Source organism: Condylura cristata, unplaced genomic scaffold (genome assembly GCF_000260355.1).
Source record: "Condylura cristata isolate star-nosed mole 26May11 unplaced genomic scaffold, ConCri1.0 scaffold00027, whole genome shotgun sequence".
In the NCBI taxonomy this organism is placed as follows: Eukaryota; Metazoa; Chordata; class Mammalia; order Eulipotyphla; family Talpidae; genus Condylura; species Condylura cristata.
Window position 1 is genome coordinate 7886357 of NW_004567128.1, and position 21552 is coordinate 7907908.

The 21552-nt window shown below is 37.2% G+C and overlaps 1 protein-coding gene across 4 annotated transcripts in view; it reads right to left on the reverse strand.

Moving 5' to 3' along the window:
* The window catches only part of LOC101629185 (chromosome unknown open reading frame, human CXorf23), a 46484-nt gene that overhangs the window by 10293 nt on the left and 14639 nt on the right, over nt 1–21552 (reverse strand). For 2 of the 4 annotated variants that reach the window (XM_012730409.1, XM_012730410.1), the window contains exons 5-11: nt 15655–15854; nt 14054–14168; nt 13293–13356; nt 11784–11899; nt 8230–8344; nt 6327–6425; nt 3862–4017 (exon numbers count right to left, since the gene is read on the reverse strand). In XM_012730409.1, coding sequence (XP_012585863.1) covers nt 3862–4017; nt 6327–6425; nt 8230–8344; nt 11784–11899; nt 13293–13356; nt 14054–14168; nt 15655–15854 — 865 coding nt within the window. The remainder of the gene's footprint in view (nt 1–3861; nt 4018–6326; nt 6426–8229; nt 8345–11783; nt 11900–13292; nt 13357–14053; nt 14169–15654; nt 15855–21552) is intronic. The other 2 variants (XM_012730411.1, XM_012730412.1) reach the window with 2 other exon arrangements.

Consider the following 21552-nt stretch of genomic DNA (forward strand, 5'->3'; position numbering starts at 1 on the left):
ATGTACTTTATTTATGCATACGAGAGCTGGAGTGTAGGCCAGAGTTGTTCTCCTCTGGGGCAGGCGGGAATCGAACTCATGCGGAAGTGGCTTTGGCTTCTCAGTGCTGTGCTTTAACCCGCTGCGCCACCAGGGAGAGCCGACATGTGTCATATTTTTAAGTGCCATCCATGCGGAAGCACATGTCACATTTTGAGCACACAGAACCTGAGGGCCTTTGCACCTATGTGAGGTATCTGGAGGTGGCTGACTATCTGGAGCTCTGGAGAGTAATTAGGGCTGAAGACATCAACAGAGGTAAAGGGTGACAAAACCTTGTTTTAAGGTGGGGGCAGTCAAGCGAGCAGAGAAATACACAAAGAGAAGAGAGCAAATGGTGTGAGGGAACGCTGACACAAGAGAGCCTGAGGAGGAACAAGTACATAGAGGCAGGGATGTAGAGAGGCAGGCCAAAAACTGGAGGCTCCAGACCGCAAAGCTTTGCAGGCAATAATGCCGCCCCAAAGGCTTCTTTTGTTCCGGCACACTTAAGTACAAGACACAACAGGTGTACAACACGTTCTTGTTGATTTACCTAATTTGGGCTCTACCTTCGCATTCTATGACTTTCCAAGTTTCTTTCAACCCAAGCATGAACCCCAGCCTCAAATGTCCTTCCTGCACTGTCTTTGTGCTTGCTCCTGTGTCCACTTCTTTGCCACAGACAGCGCTGGTAGGCACCTGGCTGACAGGCACTTGAGGGTGCTGGAGAGTATGTGCTAAGGGACTCCCAGACAAACTACACAATTACTGCTTTTTCAAAGGCAAAGTTCCCAGAGATGGCTTCATAGATTCCTACCAGGCTCTCTGTCCTATTCTGGTACATAGTCAGAACCTCAAGGGTTCCTACAATGAGCGGAGGGTATTTAATGAAGACACTTGTAAGTGGCAGTGGCTGAAAGTCAAGTCTTATTCCAAAGAGTAACAGACATCCCTCTTGTTCCTTCATCTTCCAGCCTAAGCAGAGAATCCAAAAGAAAGGAAACACAGTGAAAGGGAATCTGGGTGCCAGAAAGGGAGTAACAAGACAAGTGCAAGACCGATGAGGTGAAAGAATTCCAGCTGTGCACGTCCCTAAAACTACTTGGGGTCATACTGCTTTGCAGGAATTGACGTGGCAGTGCAGTTTTAAGGAAGGTGTACTCATATCTGGCTAAGTGGACAGGAAGACATATGAGGAAAATATCTAGGATCTTCCCAACCTTCCCTAAAGCTGCTCAGGGATGGGAGGCACAGTCTGATGGCACAGCAGCCAGACCATACTCAAAGAGCATCACCAGACTGTCATGCCATGAATGACAGGCACGGGCATTTCCAGACAAAACTGACCTAAACTTCCTGGGTTTAGTCAGGACTTTGGGGCATGTGGGAATATGTATGCTCACATCCAATTTTACACTCAAGAGGTTCCAGAGCCCCTAGATAAATTAATCATCATGTACGGTGTCAAGAGTAAGGTACCTGATTTTATCATTCACAGAGTTGGGCCCATTCAAACAAATCTATAAAACGTCCAGCTATTGCCTGCTTGAAAGCACTGACAGTAGCCAGACTGAAAATGTCCATGTCAAAGTAGTTACAATGCAAAGATAAATAAGGGCCTCTCTGGTGGCGCAAGGGATTAAAGCACAGCACTATGAAGCTATCCGCAGCACTAGTTTGATCCCCAGCCAGGGAGGTAACCCACATGGCGCAGCAGGCCTCTCCTGTCTTGCCTGCTGCTACCCTCAGCAGTGGATTTCAGTCCATCTTCCTGTTCTCCACACCCTGTCTCTGGTGAATCCTCTCACACACACACACCCACCCACGCCTATGGCCTGTACCCCAGTTCTTGGATGCATAAATACATCTTTTTTTATAAAAAAGATAAATGAAACAGTATCCACAAGTGCAGGGGCAGTGAGGGGATTCACCAGAGACAGAGTGGGAAGCAGAAGAGGCAGATTGACAAAGTACACTGCTGAGGGGAGCAGCGGGCGGGTCAGGAGAGGTCTGCCTCACCATGTGGATCACCTCTGGGGCTGGTGGGGTTTGAACTCATGCTGAAGTGGCTTTAGCTTCTTAGTGCTGTGCTTTTAACCGGCTGTGCCACCAGGGAGGGCCAGATCCTGAATTTTTTAAAAATCCAGCTTTAGGAACCACTTCTAAAGCACCCAAACAAGAGTAGAAAGCCACCAGGGAGGAGGACCATGACCTTCACTGTAACTGCTATCTTTTAGAGAACCCCAAACACTTAGATCCCAAAGACTGGAGGCCAACAGAGCAGGTTGTGGCACCTTCTAAGACATACTTCTTATGTCTTAAAATGAAACCTTGATGTCTGGTTTCTGTTTGCTGGCCAGGCAGGCTGGTCAATGGTGGTGATCAGCAGGAATTGGGCAAGGTGAGGCAAAGAAAAGAATGACAATACAGAACAAGTTCATGGAACATTCACAGACTGCAGGCTGAGGAGCCCTGAATCATTTAAAAATAGAAGTTAAAATGGAGTCAAATGCAGCTAACACTCAAAGGTGAGCACAGAGCTAACTGGAAGAGAAATACAACATGTATCTGAACTCCAGCCTTGCACTTGAGGAAAAGGCTTGCCTCAGCCTTCCCCCGGGACAGAAATCAAGGATGAGCTCCCCAAGAATAGCCAGTCTGCCACCTGTGACCGGGGACAAATGCCTACAATATCTGCTGCAAAGAAACCTGCTGCATGAAGACAGGAAGAGAAGCAGCACCCAATCCAGTAGCAGGGAGATATACAAGCAGGGAAAATGAGTCCAATTATGCTCTCATTTTTAAAGAAAAGATGGCTTTCATAAAGCCAAGAGTGACATACATGGCAAAATTAGAAACCTCTTTTAATGTACTCAGTTAAAATTAGGGGGTGAGAAGGATAGAAGCTGTATGTCAAGGGTAAATAAAAGCTAAAATTGAAAAAAAAAAATCAGTTGTCAACTCCAGTTGCAAATTCAATGTAAAGGTTTCACAAGTATGAGTATTTAAGGAAACATTTTTGACTAGAGAATTTATAAAACCACAGTTGGACCACGTGATAGCAACACTAAACACAAAATATATTTCTTAGAAGAAATATCAGCCCAAAATTATTAACAAAAATGAGTCAAGAAATTGACAAACATGCCCTCACTTAAAGTGTAGAATGCAGAAAGTAATCTTATATCATATTCATAATGTATGTTCAAGTACCAACATGACAAATTTAAGTTAAATAACCCACAACTAAAAAAGCATGAAATCCAAATTATAAAGTAGAGAAACTTTTATTAGTTAACATTAAGAGTTAGCATATACTAGTGATGATTGCACAGCATTGTGAATGTCAATATATACTTAAAATGGCTAAAAAGGCATCTCTTTTATTAGATATATTTTATCACAATAAAGGAAACACATGAGGTAAAAGAAGGGTTAGTATATTTTACAATTATGTACCCATTTTACATAGTCAATTCCATATTTTTTGGTAATTAGGTAATTCACATTGTAAAAGGCTAAATTTTATCAGTTAAAAGTCTTTACCTGAATTTCCATTTCAAATATTAGTCATACAACAGAAATTCAAAAGTAAAAAGTTCAAAAAGCTGGCGCAAAGTAGTTGAGATATAACAGCTGAAAGTATTTTAAGACTAAATAGTTCCACAATTCTATTGCTATTAGTCCTTGACATTTTTCTTCAACTATCATGCAGTAAGAACATTTTTTAAATCCAGGCTGTTAAGTCAAAATTAAAAACCCAACTTAATTTATTAAACATGGCTAATTTAGTAGTTCAAAAGTCACTCAACAATTTTAAATGATCATAATCAAACTAACCTTTTTCTTCCTCAATAATTTCTCTCTGAATTTATTAGTGATAAATCCCTTCTGACCAGTGAACCGGAAACGCTGATATTTAGCCTGAATGTACAAGCTCTTCTGTACTAGATCTGATTTAAAATGGGACTGGAACTTGCCACCTCTAAAGTTGGTCTGTGAAGGAAAAATTAATTCAGTGTTAAAACTATTGCTCTAAATCAACTTTATTTGTATAAGAAATGGAAAAATGTCTCGTACCTAGAGCTGTCCCTAGTTCCAGGTATTATAAGGGGAGAGGTCATGATGGTAATCAAGTATATTTTCCTCAAATGAGCTTCCTAACTTAATTTTATAAATAATAACTTTATAAGAATTAAAAACATTTTACATAAAACCAATTCCTTAAATTATTAAGTTAAAAAAAATAAAAATTCTTGAAATTTATCGTGCTCTAGAAAAACACAACTTTCAAGTTTGTAGTGACTTGAAATTATCCCTCCGATTTACAGTGAAATATATCAGTTACCAAACTGGGGGTAAGGAATTGAGTATCAACATGTGTTTAAAAATCAAAAACTCTGATTTTTGTCAGTACTTTTGAGCCAATCTTTCTTTACCATAAAAATTCTCTCACAGCAAATATTTTCAAGATGAAACTTACACTTAAAAAGCTCTTTCCTGGTCTGTAAGTGTTAAAAGATATAAGAGGACAGTGAGTCTTTGTTTTTCTCATGTGGGAAAAGTACAAATGGTATATTACAAGGGCATAATTATTAAAACTACTGGAGATTCCTCTTTCCACGATTATTTAAAAATGAGTGTCATGCATAATCAATCACATAAGTTAACTTAAAAAGTAATTATGCCAGGCCTATTTTACAATTACGTTGTTAGCGCTATATAAAATTTCAGGTATAACAGAATTATAATTAGATACTGTCATTCTGTTAAGATTATCTGTATGAACAATACATCAGAGCTAACCTTCAGATTTACAAAGTTCATTTTTACATTTCTAATAAATTGATTCCTACCTGGCTTTAAACTAGGCCAAGTTAAATAAAAAAAACCTTTTTTTTTTTTAAATAAAATAGCTCTCTTTTTTTGGGAAGGATTATTTCTACCCCCTATTTTGCTATAAATAATTATGAACTTCTAAATAATCATATAACAATTCAAAGCTTTAGATGATTGATAAGAGGAAAAATTATTGCTTATATTTTAAAAACATGTTTATAATTAATGCCTAAAAATTTCCTCCTAAGGAGAAGAAGTAACAAGAAGTAGAACTTAAAACAATCTTAGAAATCAACTGCAATCAACTATTTGACTAACGAAAAGAGAAGTATAGGTACAAGAAGCATTTTCATCTGAAAATTCATCTATACCGTCTCTAATGCAGGTATCACATTTTTAGCTAATTTCATGTATCATTACTCAAGAGATTGAGATGGTCTAAAACACATTTTTATAGTCTATGCCATAGAAAAACTAATGCCACACATGTTTTCAAGTACATGAACTATTAATTAAAAATGTTACTTATGAGATGCCTATAAATGCTATCATTCCTAAGGGGAAAAATATCTTTCTACATCTAGAAATTCTGACTCTCAAGAAGTCAGATATTAACAAAAGATCACTCAACTACTCAGTCTCTGGTTTGAGGATAATGTATACTACCTTTCTGCTCATATTAACAGGCAAACTATCCTATGTAGTCGGCTAACTACTACTATTGCTACTTTTCTCTCCCCCTCGCTCCCTCACACACACACCCAAATTCTTTTCTTTTGGGAAGTGGAGGAAAGAGACATGGTAGAGTGAAGAATATGAACAAAATTCTTATCACAAGCAAGAAATTCAGTCAAAATGGATTTTTAAAGCACCTTAACTTCTGAGAGCCAGGAGAGAGAAATCCAGTATTTTTTGTACTTTAATTCTTATTCCTTATGTTTGGGAAACAAGGTGTTCTGGGTAATCAAACACGTTAGTTGACATAAAATTATCACATCAGACACAGCTGTACAAACTAGACTATAATGAAACATACTTTAAGAAAACTGGCTAGACCAGAAGCATTCTCTGATGATCCATGAGTCCTCTGAAGGGTTCATGTCTATGGACAGGTTTTTAAAAAAATTCTATAGCTCTGAACTTAAAGCTTAGAGGTAATGGGGTAGGTTTAAAGGAAGGATTGGGGGTTTTGCCCACATCTCCACCTAGAGCCAATTATCCTGTTTTGTTTTGTATGTCTGTATTTCCATGTAATCTGTGAAAAGGGGCTCCACTGGTAAAAATTATTGGAAACATTCAAAAGGAAGGGATCATAATTAAACTGATGACAGCTAAGTGTAAATGCCCAGAAATACTAGTTTATAGATATTTGAAAAATCACAAAATTTCTAATTTACCAAAACTTCTAAGTTATATTCAAAGTATAAACCCAAAGCTGGAAATAAATGGAAAGTGACATATAGTACCTTAACAGGCTTCCTAAAGCCTCTTGTGTTTTGATAGTTTCCCCCAACTCCAAATGGTTTGTAAGGAATGGTGTCTTTTCTCTGCATAGTAGGATAATTCTGCATGAAAAAAGCATAGTATGGGTTAACATACTTTAAAGTTTATTTTGAAAAGTTCATTTTTCCATTACAAACATACATTTTAAAATGTATAGGATAAAGAACACAAAACAGGTAGCATGTAGCTTCACTAGTGTTAACACACACATATCTTCCCAGGATAGCTTTGATGGGCTAGTTTAATTCACAAATATTAGATGTAAAAACAATAGTCTTGAGTAACACCATGGGTAACTTTTAGAAAATGTACCATAAATCTTGTATTTATTTAAGCAAGCAAAAGAGAAATCAACCTATTATTATCTGGAGTCGCTAAAGAGTTCCCACTATTTGAGAAGAAAACAAATTTTCAATACTGCATGGGGTGGCAAGTTTTCTGACTCAGATAACTGATTTGCCATGACCAGGAAAGTGTAATAAGTCAGTCTATTAAGACTATAAACTAAAAAGAACCAGAATCCTTTGGTTTCAGTTGCATCAGCAACACTGCACTGATAAAGAAATGGGAGTTATGGACCAGGCTGTAGGATGCAGGGTGCTGCTCAAGAGCAAGATCCTGGCCTTCTGACTGACAGAGAAAAGGGTGGTCAAATTGAATGCTGGGTTTAGGGCTTTAGGGAGGGCGCGCGACCTCTGACCTCCCAATCTTATTAGCAAGGTGTTCCACTGACTAGTCCTCAGGCACAAAGCACATCAGTCTCCAGGCCCCTGGACATTCCCAGTCATACCTCAGGATGTATAACTATTACCCCAGGTCCATCAAGCCTCCTGCTCTTGTCTAACTTGAAAGGAGACTAGTACACTATGCCCACAAGTTCCAGAAAGGGACCCATTCTGAAGATGGTTTATTTTTTCTACCATCAACAGTCTTACAACCTTCTATTTAATCCATTTGCTGTGGAGTCTACTTTCCACAAAGCTTCCTCTTTCACATCTTTATCTTTCTTCCCAGTATACTGCCATAGCCTTTTCATAGCAGATACCTTAAATTTACATTAAGTCTATAAATTTGTGCAAGCCCATAAAGATATATGTTAATGAGATGAGGTTTTGGCGGATCTCAGGAGGGAAGGCATGTATTTTGCATGCAATAGGATATGAATCATTTGGAGGTCTGAGGAGAGCTGTACCAGGAAACTCTTGACCAGGCTCCCAACGATCCCACCATCTGGTATCCAGCCCCTATGGCATCCCCTCCTTTGAATGTAGGCTGGACCTTGCGAATTGCTTCTTACAAACTATGGTAGAAAGGATGTGATGTCACTTCTCCAGTTAAGTGACAAAAGGATCTAGTTTCTGTCTTTCTAGCCATTACTTGTTGGCGCTTCTGGAAGCCAGTGGCCATTTGGTGAACTGCTCCGTGAAAAGGCAAATCTTTAGAAACAGAAAGTGGAGTAGTGGCTAGCTAGGTGTAGGAACAGGGAATAACTAAACAGGCTTAGGTGCTCTACTGTGAATTATGGCCATAATTCAGTTCTCAGTTACACATCTAGGTAAAATTACATAAAATCATTAAATTGCTCATCTACAATGGATTAATATTATGGCACATAAATTATGCCTTAATAAAACTAGCCCCCCAAAATCTTAAGAAAGCTAGTACCATATTAAATACAGTAAAATCCTGCTAAGTCCAACAAAAGGTGACCATTGTTTCTGTCACAATGTAAAAGAATCTTATAACAGGTACTTAATGAATAGTTAAAAATATTATGAAAAATATTGGTGATCCCTGTACAGAGAGATGTAAGTGAGAAGGAGAAAGGAATTCATAAAAATGAAAAACTTGGAACTGAAGTCTTACTGCTTGAGGTTTATGAATAAATTTTCTAAAATTTGATTTTATAAAATGTGTAGGTTTTTGGAATCCATCATCATGAGTATTCTTCAAGCTTGAAAAACTGGAATGTTGTTCATTCCTAATAAAAGAGAACATAATCTTTTATTAGTTTAATACAACAAATAAACAAGAAAAATCCAAATAGCCCCTTCAGAGAGAATTAAAGCACACACAACAGTTAAGAAAAACAATACAGCAATGCTGTCATTACCAAAATTACTATCAAGGCTAAAGCCTTCATTCTACAACAAACATTATTTAGCTAGATTAGAAGTTAGCAGTAAAGGGAAAACAGTATTCCTTGGACCATAGTTTTCAATCTGGGTTCACAGACAGGCTTTCTGGACCATTCAGAGGATACTCAGTCTGAGAGGATACTCACTGCCCTCAAGCTTTTAGCTGCACCAGACCCCCTTGCCAACAGGTTTTTATAGGTGAAAGCAGCAGAGACAAGTGTGTGAGTAGTTCAGACCCTGTCTCTGGCAGAGGGGCCTCTGATAACTGCTGGGGGCACAGTAGCAGAAGACAGTTCTCTCTCCTGTCATCCCAGGTCAGGAGGCCACAATGGGCTTCAGGGAAGGAGGTCCTGCCTTGAACCTCTGAACTCTGGGGCCTCTTTTTCATAGTCCTTGGGGAGTCTTCTCCCTGTCACATACCACATATCTCCCCGTGATGGTCCTCAGACCCCCTCATGCTCTCTGATGAACAAACTGCTCACTACCGTGACCCAGCTTCAGTCCCTCCCACAAGTCCTCCAATGACAGAAAAATCCCTATTTCTTATTAGGTCCCCCATGGTGCTTTGTGCTGCAACCATTACTGCCTCACTGGCATAACAAAACTTTATAAAAATGTCCCAAGCCAATGGCCAACAAGCATATGAAAAAATGTTCAACATCACTTGTAATAAGGGAGATGCAAATTAAAACCACAATGAGATACCACCTCACCCCAGTGAGAATGGCACATCTTCAAACAACTAGCAACAACAAATGTTGGCGAGGATGTGGAGAAAAAGGAACTCTTCTGCACTGTTGGTGGGAATGCAAACTAGTACAACCACTATGGAAAGCTGCTAAACATCGAGCTTCCTTACAACCCAGCAATCCCACTCCTAGGTATCTACCCAAAAGACACAAAAACACTGGTTCAAAAAGACACCTGCACCCCCACGTTTATTGCTGCTTCATTCACAATTGGAAAGACATGGAAACAGCCCAAATGCCCAAAAATGGATGACTGGATTAAAAAGATGTGGTACATATACACAATGGAATATTACTCAGCAACCAAGAAAAAGAAACACATGTCTTTTGCAGCAACATGGATGGAGCTGGAAAAGATCATGCTTAGTGAGATAAGCCAGAAAGAACAGGAAAAATACCAGATGGTTTCTCTCATAACAGGAGTATAATGGAACAGTTGAGAAAATAGTGATAATGATGAACGGCTATATACCAGAGACAATTTGTAGGGGTGGAGTGGGGAACAGGATCAAAAACAGTGGGGGGAGGGAAATGCACTGGACTATGGTGATGGCACATGGATGACTGGTGATGGGAAACCCAAGGGGGTTGCAACTGAGATGGAAAAATGCACAAAAACATGTAAAAATAAACTATTATAAAATTAAAAAAAAAATCTCCCAAGTAAGCACACTGAGCTTCAGGAACATTTAGCTATGTACAGTTCCTGGCACAAGTCACAATCTCTCCTGCTCCCACACGTCTGCACATACAGTTCCTTCCACTGTAATTTCCTTTAACTTAGTCCACTTGAAGTTCTAGCTTGTGTGCATATCTCCAGGAAGGCTTTCCAAGTCCCCACTCAGGTGAACTAGGTAACCATGTAATATACAAACCCAGCATTTTGGTTTGACAGGTGCCACTTGTAACAGCAATTGCAGACACACCTGTCTGCCTAAGCTACAAGGTGCGATCCTTCAGAGCAGGCGCTGAGGACAGTTCCTTCCAGGGCTCTAGAACCAACCCCTAGACAGGGACATGAAATAGCTACTCAGAGGGTGTTTTGAAATGAAAAAACAAAAACAAAAACAAAAAAAAAACAAAAAACCCGTAGGCTGTCAAAATGTTTATGATAAAAATCCAAAGAGTAAGGTAAAGAGCCCTATCTGAGTACAAGTTCAATTACTTAAAATAGACATATATATATATATATATATATACATATATATATATATATACACACACACACAAACCCAGAAAAAATAACAGGAAATGTACTAAATATTAACTGTGATCATCTCTGACTAATGAAATTAAGAATGCCCCTATTTTTTGGCCCTTCCTGGTGGTGTAGCTGGTCAGGACACAGCACTATAAGCCAGCAGCACTGCAAGCTAGCTGCAGCCGCTTCCATGCAAGTTTGATCCCTGGCCTGGAGGTGACTACATGGCACGGCAGACCTCTCCTGACCTGCCCGCTGCTCCCCTCAGCAGTGTACTTCGTCCATCTGCCTGTTCTGCTCCCCACTCTGTCTCCGGTGAAGCCTTTCACCACCCCTGCACCTCTGGTCTATACCCCAGGTCTGTATGCATCAATAAAAAATAAATCTTTAAAAAGAAAAGAACGCCCTTATTTTTTAATTTATTCTTTATTCTATTTCTCCAAATATTTACCATTAGTATGTACAACTATTTCTATAAACAAAACAATGAATCTTTAAAAAATTCCTCTCTGCAAAGGCATCTATCTGATAAGGAATAATATCCGGAATATATAGTCCTACATCTTAATAGTAAAAAGACAGTAAGTCAATTAAAACATGGCCAAAATATCTGAATAGATATTTATGCAAAGAACACAGAAAAAGCATATGACAAGATACCAAGCATCACTAGTGACGAGGGAAACGCCAATCCAAGACACAATGGGATGCTATGTTATGCCCACTAGCATGACTATATTAAAAAGAAAAAAATACAACAGCACCAATGTTCATAACAGGGTTATTCACAAGAGACAAAAGATGGAAACAACCTAGATGTCCATCTACAGAAAAATAAACAAAATGTGGCATATCCATACAATGGAATATAATTCAGCCTTCAAACTATTGAAACTTTAATCTCACTTTATCCAAATTCAATTTCCTTGTCAAAATAAGAAAATAATTTATCCCTTTATCTTATAAATTCAGTTAATTAAAATTGACCATTAGTATTTTGCACAAATCTTCTTAGCAAGGTCTGTTTATAGATTCCCACACAAATTCAGGAGAAATGAAATCATAAATCATAGGCTATAAGTGCTTTACCAACTGTGTCAATTTTTTCCCTTAAAAAGCTGTATGCAGTCTATGTCTGTACTCGCTCAAAACTGTATCCCCTCTGCTTTAGCTCAATTCATAATTGTTGAATGAAGAACTTTCCAAAGGAATAGATAGGACAGAGGATATTGGAATCATAATGCATTCAGACTGAGATTACCATTTCCTGATACTTTGGACTCTTCTTCCCAAACAAATGCTGATAACAGAATGTTTTTCATCTATGATTACCTCTCTGCAGCACCAGCTATGTGAAAAATGTGCTCATCATCATTCTGTAGCCGCTCCTTTCTCCTCCTCTCAATGTCATGTCGTAGGTCATTTGGATCTATTATTTTGACTAGAGACTAAGGAATTTTGACAGAAGACAAACTATTCACATTAGTGTTAGTTGCACAAAAACTATATCTAACAAAAACCTTATAAAAAGCCAAAATAAGTGATCTTGTACTCGTCCTGTTAGTGAAAGAAAAAAAACATTAAAATGTTTATGTTGTGTAGAGACACATCTACACACTCAGAAAAGTTCATTCATAACTTTGAACCAGGAATTCTACTTCTTGGCTTCTATCTACCCAATTATATTCAAAGTGTTATATTTCAAATAATAAAGAGGTGGAAGCACTCAAGTGCAAAATAAAAATTAAGGGGAACGCATGATTTTATGGTAAAAAAGTGAAAGAAATAATATGCATGTATTTAAGTTATGGTAATATAGGCTGTGGAAGTCAAAATGGAAAAATTTATTGGAAAAAGTCAATTAAAACATTAAAAGCCTTAATAATAAAGAGGGATCAAGATTTTACATAAAAGGGATGTTTGTAAATATCTATATATATATTTTAAAAAATTTTAAAAAGGAATGTTATTAGGGTTTAAGTAAAAAGAAATAAGGTACCCAAAACTGCAATAAAATACAATCAAATAATATTTTGTGTTAAATGGCTGAAATAGAGGCAATTCTTTAAAAATCGTCAAATTCCTGTAAGCTAATTACAAGACTTTGATAAAACATTTTCTGAAAATATAATTTAATAAACTAACCTATCTTTATATGTTCAATAAGAACTATAACCATTCAAAAGCAAAAAAATTATATATTCTATCAGAAATATACTAAGTTTCTCTTTAAAAAAAGTCTTCATGCTCAAAGAATACGCAAGTTGTTCTTTTAGAACTTGATATACTTCTTCTAAAACAAGAGCTAATTTTCTTTCCCCTGGTTAGTCCAGATAGTTTTTCTAATTTGCAAGGAAGTGGTAGGCGGGGTACAGAGGTGCATGGAAATTACCAATACAACACATGACAATAAATACTCACTTTCATACATTCAACAGTAATCAGAAGGGCAATATCATATGAAACTCAGTTTCTCTACATTCATTCCACATACAATTAAAAATATGTATATACCATATGGCATCAAACGTTAATTTCTACAAGCTTTACAGTGTGAAGTTTTGGAATGAATATTAAAGGCAAGAGTTTTGTGTCAGTTTTATAAAGCAATTATTAGGGATTTTCTCTCTTAGGGAATATATTTGTTTTTTGTCAATGTTATCTTCAACCTGGCTGATACTTAGAATCAGCTGGGATAGGATTTGTCAATTTTGGATTTTTGTGTCTCAGTTGTTCTTCCTCACACACTTTAATTCCCTTCCCCACCCCCATCATCAGTTCCCCTTCCCATTAGTATACCAACAATAAGATAATCTCTCATCAAAATCTGCATTCACTTACCTCTTCTGAGTCACATACCATACTCTGTTTCCTCTGAAGCTCAGTCAAAGACATATCTATTCTCCTAAAATAAAAGACATGACACAATTAAACAATTGTTACACACGGATGCCTTGATTCCATTACTACAGAACAGAATTTGAAATGAAGCTGGTTTGTCTTAGAAGAAGCAAATGAAACTTGCTTCCAGGTGGTTTTCATCTACAAGGCAGCCTCCTAGGACATACATCTTCAGTGAACGTCACAGTGACAACTTTGTGGTTCTCACATCACTAGTCTGTGTAACTGCTGTGGTGATCTAGTACATTCTAACATTGATTCAACTCAGTTCAAAAGACAGGGCACACCACCTACTTGGACAGGGACAGGTGCCAGTAGACGATGACACAGGGGTTCACCCAGCTGCCTCCAGAACAGCTATCCCTGACCACATGAAGCAACATGATTTCAGTGGCTTGGCAACTGTTTTTCATTCTTCCAGTGATAACTTCAGTAGGTGATTATTACAGACACAGCAGAATCAAATACATGTAAGCAGATGTTTTCCAAGTCCTATACATTCCGACAGTGCTAGTCAATGGCTTTACTACGACCTAGTCATCAAAGTACACTGGCCTAGTACCTGTTGGGTCAGTCCCACGTTCAGGTAGGAAGTGCTGTCCCAGAGTCTATAGCAAGCTCAGATAAGCACAGAAGGCAGTATCTTCCCACATGTGCCAATGTTTATTCCAATGAGTTATGCAGGTATAAATAATCATTACCTGTGAATTTCTGGATCTGAATTCAATTTAATTTCATTTACATCTGCATCTTGTGTATCTTTCCTTTTTGAGAAACGCTCATGTAGAGTAATGCCAGGTGATGGGAAAAAATTTGCTGAAAAAAGAAAAATAGTTTTATCTCAGTATAAAACTGATTCTATTTAAAAGACTACATATAAACACAGAAGAAGGAACCATTAAAAAACATCCAACCTATTTGCCCTTGAAAAAAATGAGCATTAATTTAATCCACAGAATTCAGATTGCTCATGCGCTTTTCAAGTCAGAGCAGTAGAAAAAAAACCAAAACAACAAAAAACAGCCAAACAGAAAACCACTTGATTTATCAATCCAAAGATTCTGTTTCTATTTGAGTGCCTCCTTACTTGTCAGGGGAAAAGACAGTGACTCTCTCAAAGTGAGAAACTTTCTTCTCCAAGGTAAGACCTTACTATATATGTAGGAAGTAAAGATGGCCCAGCACCCAGAACTCCAAAACCAACTCTGAAACATCAGACAATTCTGAGCCAATGCTAGATGTTATATTTACATACCAGAAGGCTTCCCGGTGCCATTTTATTTTAACATTAACTGAAGTTCATGAAGATATTCTAAGATCAGTTATGTTACAGATTTTCAATAGGATAGAAGGAAAGAATACACATGATACATCAGAATACTAATTAAGCAATCCTTTTCTCTAACTTACTGCTCCTTTTCTAGAACAATTTCCTGGATTCTTCTGTAATACTAGCTTCCTTTCTGCCAAGAATCATACTTTCTTTGGGTGATGGGCCGCAAATACTGCAAATTATATGCTTTAAAGTAAAGATATGTTTTAGTTTGAAAAATGCAGAAAAAATAATTCACTTTTCAAAATATGCCTTAAGAAGGCAAAAAGATAAATGTAAGTATCTAGTTAAAAACAGCAAATAAAAAAACTGAAAATCTTGAAAGTCTCCAATTTATAATACCCAGTAATTAAGTACTTTATTTATATAGCATTAATGCAGAAAGCTGCTCAACACGACTAAACTTTCTAATTAATGAACATTGGCCACAAGAAAAAAAAAAGATAAGAATTTAATGCAAATCCTTAAAATATTTATTAAGTAATTCCCGGATGTCACAAAGCATGCTAAGTTAAACTGGGCTCTTTTATTGATCATTTAGCATTATCCTTATGGCACAAAGTCCCAGCAATGCCCTCCGGGGTTTTAAGATTATCACCAAACAACCTAGATTTACACATTTCTTAAGTTTCTTACCATTTTTTTGTTGCTTCCTACTGTCCATTTGGCCATCACTTATTGTTTCTTGCTGTTCTCAGTATGCCTGTCTTTTGCAGCAGCCAACCTCTCCCTTTCTTTTCAATTTCTAAACTACTAAAAGTTGAAGCATCAGGTTATTAGAACTACAAATACAGAACAATTACGTCTGACTAATACCTGATATTCTCTTTCACAAGCTTCCTAATTAATGATCTAACTTACAATGAAATATTAATTACTATACACATGAAATGTTAATTACCTATGTCTCATGAAAAGTCAGTACATTATTTTTGTGTTATCCCTAATGTATGTGCAAAATATACCAACCTTTAACTTGATGGATTATAGTTATGATTTCCTGAGCAAATTCTCCTGTAGTTTTGTTTTCAGTATTCTGAGTTGAGTCAAGATGTTCAAACACAGGATGAAAGTTCTCACTTTTCCTGCCAACAGCAACCAAATCATGTGACATCTGTCTCTCCAAATCATGTGACATCTGTCTCTCTGTGGAAAAGCTAGAAGCAACCCTAAAATAATTTGTAAATGTTTAACTAAATTTGAAACTATTTTAGTGAGAAAAGAACTTAGTAAAATTAATCAAGATAGCTATAAAACTAAAAAGACTTATCTTTTCTTATAATTACAACACTAAATTGTATGCCATAAAACATGTATAATAATGAGCAGGAGAAAACAGCAATAAATGGTTTTGAATTCTCCTTTTCAAATCAGAGATTATTAGATATTCACCACTTTAATAATAAAATTCTCAAAATTCTCAAGGAAACCTTTTCCCTCAAAAAGTAGAAGGCATTAAAGATACTCAATATGCAAAAAAATCAATTAGATTTTCTGCTATGAAATGTCCATAAATTGTAAATCCAACAAGCTTATACTATCTTGAAATACTATGTCACACTTTAAAAGCTGGTATCAAACATAATGGCTTCTCTGACTTCATAAAAATCTTTATATCCCTAGATGAGCAATGAGAAGCTTAGAATGGTATTTTGAAATTAAATTTTATACCAGGTTAGCTCAATCACTGACTTTCAGCAAATAGTCTTTTAGTTGTTAGCAAAGTTATATCCATTAGAACCAACTATAATGTCTGCCCTAAATGTATCCTTCAGGAAATACTACCAGCTGCTGCATAACCCCAGGCACCTAACCGCTTCCATGCTTTGTGAATTTTTATAACTTCTGTTACAAACTCTCTTGACCTTTAGGTACCATTATAAAGCTGAGATGCTGAGACACAGCTCACAATTACTGAGGGCAATTATCATGGTCAAACACAGGGGCTTGGGGCTTACAGGCGGCATCTGATTTCATCTTTACAATAGCCCCAAGGGAAGGTGCTGAGGCACTGAGAATGGATATCCTGATTGTTTTGCTTTATTTACATCTCAGAAGTTGAACGTTCATATCCTTCCTAGTGTCTAAATGGAAAACTACACCTTACTCCAAGAATGCTGCTCTTGCTTAAGATTAATCTTAAATTCTTTGTCTGGAGGCAGATTTTTGCATGAGAGAAGGAAATATTTCCTGACTTTAGATTTATACCTGATTCTGAACCCAAAATGGTGCTACCTAGCTTGCACCCATCTTACTCCTCTCTTTACTTCACCCTAAACAGCTTTTGGCTCCTCCACAAAATCAAGTTCATCATCCAAAGAACTAAAATTCACAACTACTAGGCTCATTATGAGTATATTACAGGCTCCAAGGATAGATCTAAAAGACAGCCTGAAATATGTTTGAAACCACAGCAACACTACGGAATAAAATAGCTCTTTATATAAAAAAGCTCTTAATATAACAAAAATGAACCAAACAGGTACATTGTGGGGTGTGGGTATAAGCACACATATTTACTCATTTTTTAAAAGTAATTCTCCAGGGCAATAAGGGGCCTTAGGATATTAACCAAAGACATTTAACTCCCTTAACAAGATGGTGGGCGGCATCTTTTTTTAACTTACCAGAGGAAAGGCTTCCATGTGACATTCCATGTCCCCTGCTCTCAAACCAACACTGCAGAGAGACTCCTTGTCATGGCAGAACCATGGACAAGTGATTAGGCACCAGGCTGATGTCACTGTGGTAGTTTTCTTGATTCATTAGAAGGACTTTCACTAGAAGGCCCATTTCCCTTCATTCCTCCTAATTTGCTCCAAGCTTCCCACTGTGTATCTGATAACTAGTTAAAGAGACATTTAGTGATAAGCACTAGAAGCTAGACTTGATCTTTCAACAATCTCCATAACAAAGACAAACAGATGCTATCTGTTTAAAGGGATTTAATGATACAGAAAGCTTGTTCCATACCAGAAATACAGCTTTGAAAAACATTTTACAAGGAAAGAATATGACTAAATTGAGCGTAAAAAGCGCCCCACTCATAAAGGAATAGCAGTCAGTAATATTTTTGATTGCAACCCATTTCTCCCAAGAAGAAACCAGTTGATAAAGGTGTCCAGTTTTTCTCCAGGTAGCTATTAAAATTTGTCATTTATTATAAGTTAATGATTGATAAAACTCATTCCCAACTCCATGCCCTGAACCCATAAGTGTTGTGGTTCACTTTGAAGCATACCTCACTGAGATTTTAGTGTTTAAATTTGCTATCAGTTAACAAATTTATCCTAAAGTTACCCCACTGCATTGTTTTTACTAAAGAATACTAAAACTAAATAAAATTATCACTTTCTGGACTATATACATTAAAATAGATTAATCTGAAATTTAAGTCTTTAAAAAAATTATGATGCTTGTGTTACAAAGACTTCTTGAGGCTGGTGAACACAAAAAATTCAAGATATTTATAAATTCAATCACCTCATGGTTGAAATTTTCCTTTTTTACTATATGATACGTCCTGATTAGCAAGTTAGTAATTTCCAGATAAATCCTCAACACAAGTAACCAAGCTAAAAAGATCAAATGTTTTAGATGGTTATAGCAATTAAAATATAGCCCAACAACTGTATTCTAATACTACTTCTATCACTGATCTGTTTACATCTTCCAGGTTCCTTTCCAAACTCCATTTTTTATTTTCTCTGATGTTCTCCTAAATAATAAATAATAATTAAGAAAACTAAAAACTCCATTAAACTTTAATTTCCTTTTGTACACATTTATGATCCATGCAAAACAACAACTGCATGACAAAACAATAACAAAAACCCAACAACCACCAAAACCAATGGATAATCCCCTACCCTCTTGAGGCTTTTAACACATGACAACATCTGTATGACTCATATAAAGCTTCCCTTTCTCAGTTTCCTTTCAACTGATAACAACATGAGCTCTTACCCAATTACTATTATCTGACCCTGTCTGCCAAAGAACACATTTTTGGAGGTGAAGAAACAGGGTTAGGGCAGCTGTTATACCCTAACTCAGTGTCTCCTTACTTTTCTCAAAGTGTCACCAGTTCTAACACCATCTTCCAAGCCACCTCACAAAACAAAGTCCACTCCAGCAACCAGAACTCAGCTGTCAGCCCACGAATCCTGTCAAATCAGGCTGGCAGTCACCTTCAAGGTGCCTGTCCTTTTCATCAATTGCTGAGAACCACACAGTTCAAAGTTCCGGTGTATATTTTCTGCCTTTGTTAAAATCTCTCTTCTCTCCATGTGTCTACAACACACTAACCTTCAAAGCCTACTCACATGTCAACTTCTGAAAGAAGCATTCCCCTGAAGCTCTCAGCTTGAGATCTTCTGAATCACACACCACCACCTATGCCACTCACTGCGTGCACAGTGTTTATTTACCAATGCCCCCTATTTTTATAAGACCAGAGAAGAAATCGAAAGTTATGCCAATCTGTATGCCAGAATACCCTCACAGGCATTCTCACATAGGACAGGCCCTCAAAAAATACCACTGAATGAATAGAAATAAGTGAAAAATAATCTGGTCAACCTGAAATGAGTGTTTCAGCTAAAGAGATGGTAGATGTCAATATTATAGTTGAGGTCTAAAATTTTAATTAATTTTGTTTTTTACCTTTCCTCGCTTTCTATTTTTAAAAAAATTTACTTTATTTAGATTAAATTAAAAATATTTTTTAATAATATAAAATCTCAAATGTAAAGTCCAGAGATTCCTACTCTGAGTATATCAACCTGTTAATAGTGATTAACACAGGGCCAAATACAAGAGGACTTGTAGATCCAGGAGGAACTGTAGGGTTAATTTGGGTCCCAAAAGGTATGGCTAGGTGACCTCCCCAATGTCACAGAGATGCTCAGTGGCCCAAAAGAAGACAAAATCCTATGTAACCACACCCCCAAAAGAATGTTCACTTTCCTGTACTAGGACCCCTAAGATATACTAACAGAAACTAAAGTGAAAACCAAGAATAAAAGGGGGTATTCCTTAAAGAAAATTTTTATTTGAAAAAATGTTTATGAGAATTAACAGAGGAAAAGACCAAAACAGCCATGCAGCAGGTTTGTGTAAATCTCCACCTACTAGTGATTTTGTCTTTCAGCTGATCATAGGTTAACTTGTAAACAAGGTTCTCTGTTGTAGTAAACAACCTGGTAATGGTTATGGTAATGCTGCCTATTCAGCACCCTCTTCCTCAGTGCAACAGGACTCCAATGCCCTGGAGTGGGGGGGGGGGGCGGGAGACAGTCACCCATGCCACACCCTTTTGGAATGGAGAAAGCTCTGACAGGAGTAGGAAGGCCCTCCTCTAGCTCTTCAGTGGAAAATAGGATTTAGTGTAAATGCAGCAGTGTACTCACTCATCATCAACTTTGACAGCCAACCTGCCCATCTTAGCTACCTAATACAAGTGCCTGGAGAGATCAAAGAAGTCTCAGGTCCATCTGTACCAGCTTGCTCTGCTCAGGAAACTGGCACCCCCTCCTGCTCCCTTCACCTCCTCTGTAGCCGCTGACCAAGATTCAGCCTCTCAACTACTATGGTCAACATTAAACCAAACTAATTCCCTTCATCTGTCCTAACACTTCAGATGTATGTCACAGTTCAGTCTGGGGTTTATAGGGACTTTAGTATAACTGTGCATACTGTGACTACCTAACTTACATCATGAAACATATAATTATGACATCTACTTCTGATCACACAATTTCTGTTGAAGTGAGTCACTAGATTGTAGTCTTTGTTAACAGAAGTGAATTCTAGATACAAAGTGGAGTCTAGTGATGACCTTGTTTTCAACCACATTGTTAACTAGAATATCAATATCTGACCAAAGCTAACAAAGTAAAAATACATTTGTGAACCATTCTACTTATTCCCCCAAATGAATAATGAATGAACTCCAGATTTTAACCAACAAAGAAACCTTTCAGTCCACTCTATGATTACCTGAATACCCTCAAGTAGAGAAAATTCTAATTCATGCTCACAGTTGAAACCATGACTCCACTGAGGGTACTAACTACCTTTGCTTTATGGATACTTCATCAGTTCACACATAATTAAACTCAACCTCACAACTCTTCCACAATTTATTCATCTATAAATAATTATAATCAGAGAGAAAGATTTTGGTAAAATGACACTTTATTATCCTGAAAAGATGCATGTATTATGAAGTCATTTATCTTCAGGTCTTTGAATAGAAAGGATTTGCAGTGGTAGTTCTTTATTATGCAAGTAGTTCTACAGGCCTCTGTCAAGTAATCCAAACATGTGCTAACAAGCCCACATATAGGTCATGAAACTTCAGTAAATTATAGTTTGTAAAACCAAACAAGAGATACAGCAGCATTAATTTTAGGAAACTAATTTTTGTAATACATGAATCAGAGCTATTTCTTAATATCAAATTTTAAAATTTACTTAGTTCCGTTATCGCCAATGAGGTAAAATGAAAATCCCACAGCCACTGCAGCACCAGTGCTTCCCCACCCAGGGAGCTGACCCACCTGGCGCGGCAGACCTCTCCTGTTCCACCTGCTATTCCCCTCAGCAGTTTATTTCATCAGTCAAGTCAGCCTGTTCTGCTCCCCACTCTGTCTCTGGTGAATTTTCTCACACCCTGTACCCCAGTTCTTATATGCGTAAATAAATAAATCTTTGAAGTTAGTCAATTTTTCTTTTTTATGTACAAACCACTGTTTTCAACAGTGTGTAGCATTAAAAAATTCATGATTTTTATGATTTGATTGTATATATTCTGCCTTAAAAATATAATCAAAAATTAAATATTGGCCCTCCCTGGTGGCGCAG